At 41.8% G+C, this 12,109-nt stretch overlaps 1 protein-coding gene across 8 annotated transcripts; it reads right to left on the reverse strand.

Annotated features, from left to right (window-relative positions):
* Nucleotides 1-2,675: 2,675 nt before the first annotated feature.
* LOC121545731 (POU domain, class 6, transcription factor 1-like) lies at nucleotides 2,676-11,556 on the reverse strand. 8 transcript variants are annotated; one of them, XM_041856507.2, is made up of 12 exons: nucleotides 11,215-11,556; nucleotides 10,016-10,111; nucleotides 8,353-8,397; nucleotides 7,536-7,749; nucleotides 7,248-7,393; nucleotides 6,890-7,121; nucleotides 6,537-6,745; nucleotides 4,858-5,016; nucleotides 4,362-4,604; nucleotides 4,050-4,185; nucleotides 3,480-3,648; nucleotides 2,676-3,182 (listed from the first exon to the last, which is right to left on the reverse strand). In XM_041856507.2, exons 2-12 carry the CDS (start codon nucleotides 10,067-10,069, stop codon nucleotides 2,834-2,836), a joined length of 1,956 nt encoding a protein of 651 aa, XP_041712441.1. In that variant the 5' UTR covers nucleotides 10,070-10,111; nucleotides 11,215-11,556; the 3' UTR covers nucleotides 2,676-2,833. The 8 variants fall into 8 exon arrangements, with proteins under 8 accessions (XP_041712441.1, XP_041712442.1, XP_041712448.1 ...); XM_041856508.2 differs by having other exon boundaries at nucleotides 6,537-6,748; nucleotides 7,563-7,749; nucleotides 11,215-11,555; XM_041856514.2 differs by having other exon boundaries at nucleotides 4,858-4,977; nucleotides 6,639-6,748; nucleotides 11,215-11,555.
* Nucleotides 11,557-12,109: the final 553 nt, after the last annotated feature.

Here is a 12,109-nt window from a genome sequence, read left to right on the forward strand (position 1 = left end):
AATTAGAAAGGGGCAAATACTTTTTCATAGCACTGTATATCTCATTGGTCATCCCCAAAGCCAACACCTCCTTTGGCCGCCATTCCTTCCAGTTCTCTGCTGCCAATGACTGGAACGAACTGCAAAAATCTCTGAAGCTGGAGACTCTTATCTCCCTCACTAACTTTAGGCATCAGTTGTCAGAGCAGCTTACCGATCACTGCACCTGTACACAGCCCATCTGTAATTAGCCCATCCAACTACCTCATCCCCATATTGTTATTTATTTTGCTCATTTGCACCCCAGTATCTCTATTTGCACATCATCTTTTGCACATCTATCATTCCAGTGTTAATACGAAATTGTAACTATTTTGCACTATGGCCTATTTATTGCCTTACCTCCATAATTTACTACATTCGCACACACTGTATATATATATATTTTCTGTTGTATTTTTGACTTTATGTTTTGTTTACCCCATATGTAACTCTGTGTTGTTGTTTTTATCGCACTGCTTTGCTTTATCTTGGCCAGGTCGCAGTTGTAAATGAGAACTTGTTCTCAACTGGCTTACCTGGTTAAATAAAGGTTAAATAAAAAATAAAAAAAATAAAAAGAAGAGTCCTTTATCATTCTCTATGGCATTTGTGGATCTGAAGAGACTGGATGTGTGAAATATGACAGAATCCCTTTGGAAGCCACAAATAATCTTTACTAGAGATGTCATAAGCAAGGGGTTAAGGTCTAGAGAAAGGACAAGGGATTGTTAGTGTGATTTAGACCTATTTTTTAAGTCAGAAGTCAAGACAATAAAAGACTCAGGCAGTGTTCAGTAAGCCTTTATTTGGCAGAGAATGTCCAGATACAAAATAACATAATAGTCACTCTCATGACCTCATCTCACACATAATCTATTCAGATGTATTACTGGTTTTATACTGCACACCTTATACAACAAGTGTAAATAATATTTGTTATGCCCAACATCAACAAAATGTGTGATATAATTAGTTAAAATCGGAAAACAACACTATTAAACTGTGTTCACCTTGGATTTTCATTTGCATTCTGTCATCTCAAAATTATTCAGACAAAAGACAATTCACTGGGGAGAATCCTAAAAAAGTTTTAGGTTATAGATACCTCTGAAATGGCAGTTGTGTAACATAACACATGATTCATATAGCAATTATTTTCTTCCTTTCTGAAAACATATTATCAATCTTAAAAGGCAATTATGGGGAACAAATTAAATTAATTACACGGTTCAGCATGGCATATCACAGACATAGACAAACATCAGAATATGAATTATATCAATTTGGGACCACAAACGACCAAGTATTGTAGTTTATTCTCATTCAGTCATGTACCACACTGGCTAAAGATAACCTTACAAAATTGATGCTCATTAGGCATTGAAGTCTGACCATTAAAAAATGTTCGCGTCTGTATGTCAAGCAAAACATGATCAACCACTTAAATATGCTGGGTAACCAGTTGTCATTTGCTACATTTTCAAATATGTTGGATAGACCAGACATAAAAACCAATGAAGATTCAACATTTTCTAGAACATTAAACATGATAGATTTCCAAATATAATAGACTTAATTTAGCTTTCGCCAACCTCCAAAGCTGCATCCCTCTTCATCTGCAATCAAGGCTTTTCAGAAGTTATCTCAAACAAGATAACTTATCTCTAAAGTGCAAACAATTACGAGGTTATAGAAAAGGGTGGGGAAGCCATTAGGTACTTCAATTTTGTTTGTCCCTAAAATACCATTCCTTTTAGCTGAGAATCTGTATTTCATATACATTAATAATAACAATCAATTCATTCACATAGTCAAGTTGTTTTATTCAATCAATTTGATTAATTAGATAATTATTTATGTCACGTATTCTCAATATACAGTACACATTAAACCGCACTGACGCCTGACTCACTTGAGACAGGCTGTGTTTTAAACTCTTGACTCTGTGATATCTGCGGATGGACCATGCAGGGCTGACATCTGTTAACTATTTGAAATAATGTACAAGTGGCTTTTACAGATGAACTAATCCAAAATGACAACCTTTACCATGGTAAACAAAGGGGCATTGCTTTTGGATGCATTTGCTGTTTGTGTTGTGTTTGTGTGTTGTGGTTGTGTTTCAAATTATTTTGTGCCGAATAGAAATTAATGGTAAAAAATGTATTGTGTCATTTTGGAGTCATTTTTATTGTAAATAAGAATATAATATGTTTCTAAACACTTCTACATTAATGTGGATGCTACCATGATTACTGATAATCCTGAATGAATCGTGAATAATGATGAGTGAGAAAGTTAGACGCACAAATATTGTACATACCAGTTCCAAACCTATTTTGGTGGCACCAGCATAATATCAGAACAGATTGATCAGATGTTGTACAACTGTAACCAAATATCTTTAGAGGCTATTGCCACAAAATTCATAGACAGCCACTTGCAAAACTGTATTGTATGTGTATAAAACCAGGTGTATCAAAATTCCAGCCATTGCTTTACAAACGGCATTATATCAATAAATGAAAGAGGTTGTCAAACTGACAATAGAGGGTCTGTGAACATTAACCCAATCACGTTTCACATGCAATGTCTTTCTTTCTCTCCCACACACACACATCAAAACATATGGAGATAACTGAGTGTTCTATGTCCATATAGTAAGACTCGGTTCGTGTCATTCAGTGTCCATATAATTTTTAACTTACTAAGGTTGACTGTGTTACGGTCTTTACAAAATGTTTTTCTTTAGCTGATTATGCGGTCCTTCCAACTTACCTACTAGTCAATGGCCACTTACTACTGCACAGGCTTACGGCTGCACTTGAAACACATTGATCTTGCTGGTGTTTTTCAGTGTCTGCCGCCTGTTGCAGAACCATACACGCACAACCTCACGGTCGTAGTTGAGCTCCTTAGCGATTTCCGTAATCTCCTGGCCCGTTGGCAGGGCATTCTTCTCAAAGTAGGTGTTGAGCACTTCGATGGCCTGCGGGGTGAAGCTGGTGCGACGCTTGCGTTTCTTGGACGGCTCACCACCCACAAACTCCATCAAATTCTGCTGACCCTTCTGGTTCCACAGCTCTGCTTCAGCCAGCCACCGCTCCAGCACAGGCTTCAGCTTCTGAGCACTCTTGGGTGTAATGTCCAGCTTCTCAAACCTGCAAGAAGCAACAACTTATAAACTAATAACACAATAGCCTCTGATCAACCAGATTGAACCCCACATCTACTCTTTAAAATAATACCTGACCCCATTTAATCTTTATTTAACTGTCAGAGCTACTATCCTGTGACATTCCTACTATAGTATCAAGACTTCCAAAATATAACCCTAGAACTACAATGTCCATAGCATACAAACATACACTATTTATCATATTTGATAGAAAGGATTTCAGAAACCTTGTACTGTGCTGCCTGCAACCACCCCCACCCAGTAGGCCAGAGGAGTTTACCTGCAGATGGCAGACTGGCTGTAGGCCGGTCCCTCTGTAGCCGTGAGGGCCTGTCCCACTTGTGTCTGCGTCAGCCCCAGGGACAGCCGGCGGATCTTGAAGTTCTTGGCAAACTCTCGAATCTCTTCCAGATTAATGCCCTCCTCATCTGTGCACCCTTGCTGTGGCTCTAAAGAGGGGAATAGACGAACCAGATATAAATATCTACCTACTTGTAAAAATATCTCTGATTGTAGAGAAGATGGGGATGTAGCTCAGTTGGTAGAGCATGGCGTTTGCAACGCCAGGGTTGTGGGTTCGATTCCCACAGGGGGCCAGTATGAAAATAAATAAATATATATAAAAAAATATAAATAATAATAATAATAATGTATGCACTCACTAACTGTAAGTCGCTCTGGATAAGAGCGTCTGCTAAATGACTAAAATGTAAAATGTAAAAAAATGTAAGATGCTGCTTTTTCTTGGCCCGGCTACCTTGAAAAATATGTAAATCTCAAATGTGACTTCCCTGGTTAAATATACGATCAAATTAAATTAATAATAAATAAATAAAAGTGAACCACGTACTGCTGACGAGCTGGCCCACAGTGGGTGTCTCCCCACAGGTGATAGGGACTGAGGAGGAGATTGGCGTGACTGTCTTCATTGCAGACGGTTGTGGGGCGATGACCACAGGTGACTGCGTAACAGTTGTTACCTGAGCCTGAGGGGAAATTTCTGTCAGCAATGGATTAATGGTAACATCCAAAAGGCAATAACAAAGACTCACCATTCTCACTTTAAACCAATTTCAACCAACACCCCATAAAAACAGCATTTACAATTTTTCTGAAATTCTGATGGAGCACTCATAAGGACAAAATTGGTGGAGAAGGGTACCTGGGTGCTGGGCTTGGAGAATGTCACAGGAACATTAGGCTTGGGAATAACCGCAGCAGAAGTGGGGACTGTAGCAGGTCCATTCCCTATGGTGGCAATGATCTGGCCCTGGTTGTTCAGAACCAGCTGTGGCTGGACTGTCTGGACCTGCAGGCCTTGAAAGCCCTGGAGATTCAGAGCCTGAGTAGCAGCCCCTCCTGTCAGTGAGGCAGGGTTCAGCATCAGGGGGATGGTTCCAATCACCTGGATGCCACATTTTAAAGAATTAGGGCATATACTTATTAGTAACACTATACAAAAGGATTTATAAATAGTTTATAAGTTGTTTATTAACTGATTATCATAATACTATAACCTTTATAGATAAATACAAGTTTATAAATCTATAATAACAACATAGTCATAAGACATTAGTTGAAATTGTGTGATTGTTACTATGATCCTTGAAAAATAGTGAGCATGTTTGCTTGGTGGTTATGTTTGTCCTGTAACCCACCTGTCCCTGTGCGTTGGTGATGATCTGGCTGGTGATTCCAGACATGGCACTGGTGATGATGGGAGTGGATGTAAGGGAGCTGATGAACTGAGGCTGAGCCCCTAGAGATGCAGCACTGATCTGAGAGGATTGAAACGGAGGCATCCAGAACATATTGTTCTACTATCGATAATGTCATCATTTTGAATATAAGGTACACTATATTCAAGAGTGTGGATGAACAACAAGGCAATGTTAAACCATCTGCTCAAGTTATGCAGACTTATGTCCAAACTTTAAAGTAAAAAACATGAAAAACAAATACACGCACATCACATTAACCCTTTACACTCGTACCTGTATACAGGTTGGAAATGGCAGATTTGGGCACTGATAAGTGCCTAAAATTAGAACGCAGTAGCTGTACAGTAATATGCTATACATTAAGTCAGAGTTCAGGCTCTGCGCTTCACAGCTCTCTATGGGTTTTGACTGATAGCCATTCTGAACTTGAGCACCGCATGCGACAAGAAGTTTATTGATTTATTTTTTATTTAACTAGGCAAGTCAGTTAAGAACAAATTCTTATTTACAATGACGGCCTACCGTTGCCCCGATCCACCCGCTAATTGGGCAACTTTTGCAAATGTTTTGTTGTCAGAGTGAGAGAAACGCTGTGAATTAAGAGGACTCAATGTATTTTGAAAGATGAGACGTTGAGGATTATAATAAATACCACTTTGATGTCATACAAGCAAGCCAAACACCCATGAGTCCAAATGAGCACTTCACATTTCCATATCATACACTCCTAGAAAAGGGTTCCAAAAGGGTTCATCGGCTGTCCCCATAGAACACTTTTTGGTTCCAGGTAGAACCATTTTGGGTTGCATGTAGAACCCTCTGTAGAAAGGGATCTACATGGAACCAAAAAGGTTATACCTGCAACCAAAAAGGGTTCTTCAAAGGGTTTTCTTCCAAGCACCTTTTCTTCTAAGAGTGTAAAACTCATGTCATATACAGTGTCAACTGTTATGTTTGATGTACAGTCACAAGATGACATGGCGTCATACCCTGGGTTCTTCTGAACAGAATGAGCCTGTTTGTCTATTGTGAAGAAAATTTGCTGCAGAACACACACCTGAATGCACACGACTCCTTTCTATGAGCACCAAAATTACGATCCGTTTCTCTGAATTGCCCTGTGAAAGCCTTACACTGTAAGATCATATTTTATAACTTAGTAATGTTGGCAATAGAACAAGCTTTCGAATGATGCCCACCTGACCCAGATTGCGATTTATAATGGTCTGTCTTTGGATTGTGTAAAGAACAACGGTGATGGCGGGGATGCAGGGTTGTGTTCCAAACAAAACAAGTATGCTTGCTCTAGTTCCTCAACGGCACAGCTAGGAACAATTTTTTAAAAGCACCTTATAGTTGAAGACTATGTCCTGAAAGTGCATTGAAATTACTTAGGAAATGCACATAAAATCAACAGTGTAGTGTTTGAATTCAGTCTTGTGTCAGGTGAACTGTTGTGTCCTCAACTTTGGTCTACAAATTGTCCCATGCTTATGCTTTTCATATTTATTCTTGAAGAAACATTTAAATGTAGCCCTATCCATATACTGTAGGCCAATTTCCACGAGTGTAAAAGGTTAACTCACATACATGACAATACAGAAACACATTCTTACAATGGCAGGGTTGATGGAGAGGCCTGCAGAATGGAGTGTTGCCACAGACACACTGGGCTGAGAGACGGCTGGCATGGCCCGGGCCAGTTGGGCTGCGGTCACCTGCGTGTTCTGCTGAGCCTGCTGCATAGCTGCCTGGACCTGCTGTAGTGATGCTGTCTGAGACTGGAAAACCGTCTGCTGGGCCTGGACAGGGTTTAGCACAGTGGCTGCTGGGAAAGAAGAGCACAAACACATACAGATAAAGCCTCACTGTCCCCATGTGGTAGCCAAAAAATGATTGACTGTTGATTCAATGTGGATTAATGCAGAGATACATATTCTGTGAGGTGTGTATCTCTGCCATGTCTTACTTTGCAAGCCTTGTAAGCCGGCAAAGGGTAGTTTGAGGAGGCCTCCGGACTGGCTGGCAGCTGAAAGGCCAGGGAGTGTGGCTACGTTGCTGGTGGGGAAGGTGAGGACAGCCAGGCCTTGGCCCCCCATGGACCCTGCCATGCTGAGGGGGATGAGCAGGGGCTGGCCCAGGGAGCCTGTCTGGGCCATCATCCCTGTCATCAGAGTGGCCAGACCATCCTGGGTCAGGACCTACAGGGAAGGAGGAGGGGGTTATTAGGAAGAGGGGTGACAAATAAACAGGATAAAAATTATTGGCAGATGAAGGAACCACACATTACACAAAAAAAGTATGTATTTTAGTTTAATTGTTCTCACCTGTTGACAGCCCTGCAAGCTCTGCACAGTGATGGGCATGGTGGCCTGTGGCTGCGACAGGGATACACTGATGGGAACTGCAGTCTGAGCAAGATTCTGGACAGCAGAGGCTTCAGAATCCACAGCCACCACCTGCTCCCCCAGCACTGACAGCACAGAGAGAGAACACACTGTTTGTCTACCATCAGCACACACCCCACATCACTCTTAAAACATTTGTGAAACATTTTTACACTGCAGCATTAAACAAGATGCAGTTTAACCTGTATTGCATGGAGTCTAACCTACCGTATCGGTATCCTACAAAGGGCTCACCTACTCCCCCAGTGTTGTGGGGTGCTGGCGGGCTGTCCTGTGTTCCTGCCTCAGGTTGCATAGCCTGATTACTCACATCCTCACCCCCCAAACCAGTCCTCCCATCAGGCACTGAGGATGGAAGAGAGGCTTGATCTACCTCCACTTCCAAGACACGGATGGTCTCATGACCAGACATCACTATCACCTGTGCAGCAGTGGGGAGCACAAGACAAGGGCTCGTATTCAAAAAGTGTCTCAGAGTAGGGGTGCTGATCTAGGATCCGTTTTGCCTTTTAGATCATATGAATAAGACTACATGGAAATGAGAGACCTGGTCCTAGACCAGCACTCCTACTGAGAGAAGCTTAATTGGAATACAAGCACAAGTCACGCAACTACACAATAAATGACTCATCATCTATTCTCAGCAGCGTAAATGTTTTTGTTCCGAGCCATGACCAGGAATATAGGTCATCATGTAGTAATTATATAATTATAAGGCATATACATCCAGGCTAGGCTCTGTGTTACTCCATTAAAATTATCTAAATGTTGCCATACCATTTGGTCTCGATCTACTGAGACAACCTAGGTAGAGGACAATGTCTATTGGTTACTTGTGGAACAGAGTAACAGAGTAATTAGCCTTATCCTATTTGTATATTATTAGTAAATATAACAAAGCAAAGACATGATGCATGCGTGGATGCAGCCATGAAAGGTGTAAAGGAGAGGCACAGAAAACCTGAGCTGGAGGGCAAGGTGCAGACAGAGAGACAGTGCAATGCAGGAAAGACTGAAAGCATACCTGGTTGTTTTTGGTAGGGAATTTCAAAGTGCAGGAACCTAATGGCTGAAAAAATATGTCTGCAGTCAGACAGTGAATGGCTAAGGAGAACAACAGAGAGGCCAAGCAAACACGTTAGGACACAATGAACCAAAACAAAAGCACACAAATGAAAAAAAAACATTAGTTCAACAAAACTACAACAAAGAGTGTCAGCCAACAAGCAGCTCAAGCGATGCTTTCTGAGAGCTCCCCTCATAATTCAAGAAATAAATTGCTTTAGTTTGCTGACTATGAGTGTAAAGGACACAGCCGGAGTGAACATACACAATTAATCAATAAGCATGAAAGAGTATAGCGCAAACTCAGAAGTGTTACGGAAGCGGTATTAATTGATGACATATTAAGTGGCAAACTACACTACATGGCCAAAAGTATGTGGACACCTGCTCGTCAAACATCTCATTCCAAAATCATGGGCATTCATATGGAGTTGGTCCCCACTTTGCTGCTATAACAGCCTCCACTCTTCTGGGAAGGCTTTCCACTAGATGTTGGAACATTGCTGCGGGGACTTGCTTCTATTCAGCCACGAGAGCATTACTGAGGTCGGGCACTGATGTTGGGCGATTAGGCCTGGCTCGCAGTCGGTTTTCCAATTCATCCCAAAGGTGTTCGATGGGGTTGAGGTCAGGGCTCTGTGCAGGCCAGTCAAGTTCATCCACACTGATCTCGACAAACCATTTCGGTATGGACCTCGCTTTGTGCACGGGGGCATTGTCATGCTGAAACAGGAAAGGGCCTTCCCCAAATTGCCACAATGTTGGAAGCACAGAATCGTCTAGAATGTCATTGTATGCTGTAGCGTTAAGATTTCCCTTCACTGGAACTAAGGGGCCTAGCCCGAACCATGAAAAACAGACCCAGACCATTATTCCTCCTCCACCAAAATGTAAGGTTGGCACCATGCATTCGGGCAGGTAGCGTTCTCCTGGCATCCGCCAAACCCAAATTAATCCGTCGGACTGCCAGATGGTGAAGCGTGATTCATCACCCCAGAGAACGCTTTCTACTGCTCCAGAGTCCAATGGCGGCGAGCTTTACACCACTCCAGCCGACGCTTGGCATTGCGCATGGTGATCTTAGGCTTGCGCTTTAGCACTCGGTGGTCCCGTTCTGTGAGTTTGTGTGGCCTACCACTTCGCGGCTGAGCCGTTGTTGTCCCTAGACGTTTCCACTTCACAATAACAGCACTTACAGTTGACCGAGGCAGCTCTAGCATGGCAGAAATCTGATGAACTGACTTGTTGGAAAGGTGGCATCCTATGACGGTGCCACGTTGAAAGTCACTGAGCTCTTCAGTAAGGCCATTCTACTGCCAATGTTTGTCTATGGAGATTGCATGGCTGTGTGCTCGACTTTATACACCTGTCAGCAACGGGTGTGGCTGAAATAGCCAAATCCACTCATTTGAAGGGGTGTCCACATACTTTTTTATATAGTGTGTATGTCAACCTCAAGATGACTGTGTGGGGTTAATCATTCCAAATATATGGTGACATGGAGGTGGCAACAGTTCATGACAGAAGACTATAAAGCAGAGGCAACATAGATTTTGGAAAGTTGGGCAGGGGTGTGTTACTAACATGATATCAGGTAGTGTTGACAGAGAGGTTAGTGGTACCTGTTCATTGACAGTGAGGGGTGTGTCAGCAGCAGGGAGATCCTGAGGGTCCATGGTTCAGTGCTCTCACCACCAAGCAGTCACTGTCTTGATATTCTAAGTAAGGCGGGAGAATACTGTACCATCAAAACTACCAGGTATTAAGCTAGCCTATGTGAATTGTGTTTTCCATCTATGTGGTGTGCTGATACTTTTTCTATATACTCTATGAAATAAAGGTTGTAGACATTAGTGCTACTAAAAACGACTGTTCAATAGCAAATAGTTCAAATAACCCTCCTACATTTAGTGTCTGATAGGCTTATCTAATAAAATGGTGGTCAGATGTGCAGGCAGGCAGCTGTAGCCATGACAATTTGGTTTATAGTAGTAGTTAAAGCAGGGATGGGCAACTGGCGGACCCCTTTTGTAGGCCCGCGGATAAATTTCCACAAGAACCAAAATAATATGTATCTTTTAGTGGCCCACACTCCCATCAAAGTTGCCCATCACTAAGTTAAAGGGTATAAAAACAACTAATCAAATGATGGCTCAAAAGTGAGAGCACTAGAAATAGAAGTCACAACTAGGAGATTTAGTCCGGACAGTGTAGGCCTACTTGTACTGGGGACTACAGGGGTGCACGCTCACACACAGTAATAATAGACTGTATGACTTGATTTTTCATAAAGGCAAAGTCTTTATGTCAAATTAAACATATGAATAATGCACCATGAATAGGCAGCTTCTTGATCATAAGTGGCCTAGCCCTAGAAAATAGGCCCTCCTGCGTCTCCCCAAACATCTAGCTTTCTAGAACGACAACAGCTGAAAAAAACTATTCGAGATTCTAATATTTTAACGTAACATCAAAAAAGATAAGTGGCGCGCAGCACACCCCAACACAGAAATTATAGATCTGTCAAAACTTCGGCAGGTGTTGATCCCCATACACCACCCCCAACCTAGCCGCAATAAAAGTATCGCCGTGTACTTATTTGAGGACACGATGTTACCCATTAAACATGCTGCGACCAAAATCACCCGCCATTCCATGCCTGGGGACTGTATTTTATGTGTTTCCCTCTCTTTATCATAAATATATAAATTATGCTAATTAAGAGCATTGCATATTAACAAAAAAACGAATTTCCTCTCGCCATTTCGTCGCGCTATAGCGGATGGGAGTCTTAAACTGAAAGCAAAGCAAAGCAACTTACCGTAAATGTGTCTTATTTTCTGAGGTTCTCCCCTTTTAAAATCTTTGCCACAGTTTGTTTTAGTCACACATAATTAAAAATCCATCTCACCGCTCCAGACAGGAGCTGTGGCTGCACACAAAAGAGTCATTTGCATTGATAAGGAGGGTTGGGATCCTTTTTTTCTTAATATTTAATGACGGTCCCTTCGGTACTACAATTCAGATTACCTATATTCCTCAAGATACCATCTAAAATCGATTTCTGCTGTAAAGACCAATGGAAAATACCACCAAAATTACAACAAATCTGGCCTTTTGCACTACGTCATGAGCATAATTTATGCAAGTAAAATCTTGCATTGAAAAATGTCTGCCTCGACTTGAGAGGAGCCATGGCTGCCTTAAAGGGAAAGTGCATCTTTAAAAGGACAGTTTAGCACTTTGGCAAAGGTGAATAGGGATCAATTGCTTATTATCTTTAAAAATATATATGTGGTACAGAATAGAATGTAGCAGCAAAGAGACTCCGTGGAACGTTTCCCTCTGGAGGTCAAAAGGGGTCCTCTGGCCTAGAAATACTGTCCAGAAGTAATTACTTCATTGGACAGATAGGGCACACCCATGAGCATAAATTGTTTCCCTAAATACTAAGGATTTGTGTTTTCATTACATAATTGTAACCTGTTGTCACATTTCACATGCACCGTTGGTACAGAGTATTGATTGATTATATATGACCTACTAGCACCATATTTCACTGCATTTCTCTTGGAGGAATAGTCCTTGGTGTGTTTTCTCTCCATTTTCTTGCCAGCTGGCAGACACTGGCATTTGCATGCATTTGTAGTGTATTGCCATGGAGCTCAAAGGGAGAGCTGAGATGTTTGAATCTTTAATTAGCCCCATGGCAAGTG

The sequence above is a fragment of the Coregonus clupeaformis genome, chromosome 30 (genome assembly GCF_020615455.1).
Source record: "Coregonus clupeaformis isolate EN_2021a chromosome 30, ASM2061545v1, whole genome shotgun sequence".
Lineage (NCBI taxonomy): Eukaryota > Metazoa > Chordata > Actinopteri > Salmoniformes > Salmonidae > Coregonus > Coregonus clupeaformis.

Coding starts and splice junctions, on each gene's coding strand:
- LOC121545731 (XM_041856506.2), bottom strand. CDS start 10,069: ATGGACCCTCAGGATCTCCCTGCTGCTGACACACCCCTCACTGTCAAT. Junction 4,605..4,857: donor TCACCAACGCACAGGGACAG/GTGGGTTACAGG, acceptor TGTGGCATCCAG/GTGATTGGAACCATCCCCCT. Junction 3,183..3,479: donor AGCCAGTCTGCCATCTGCAG/GTAAACTCCTCT, acceptor TGCTTCTTGCAG/GTTTGAGAAGCTGGACATTA.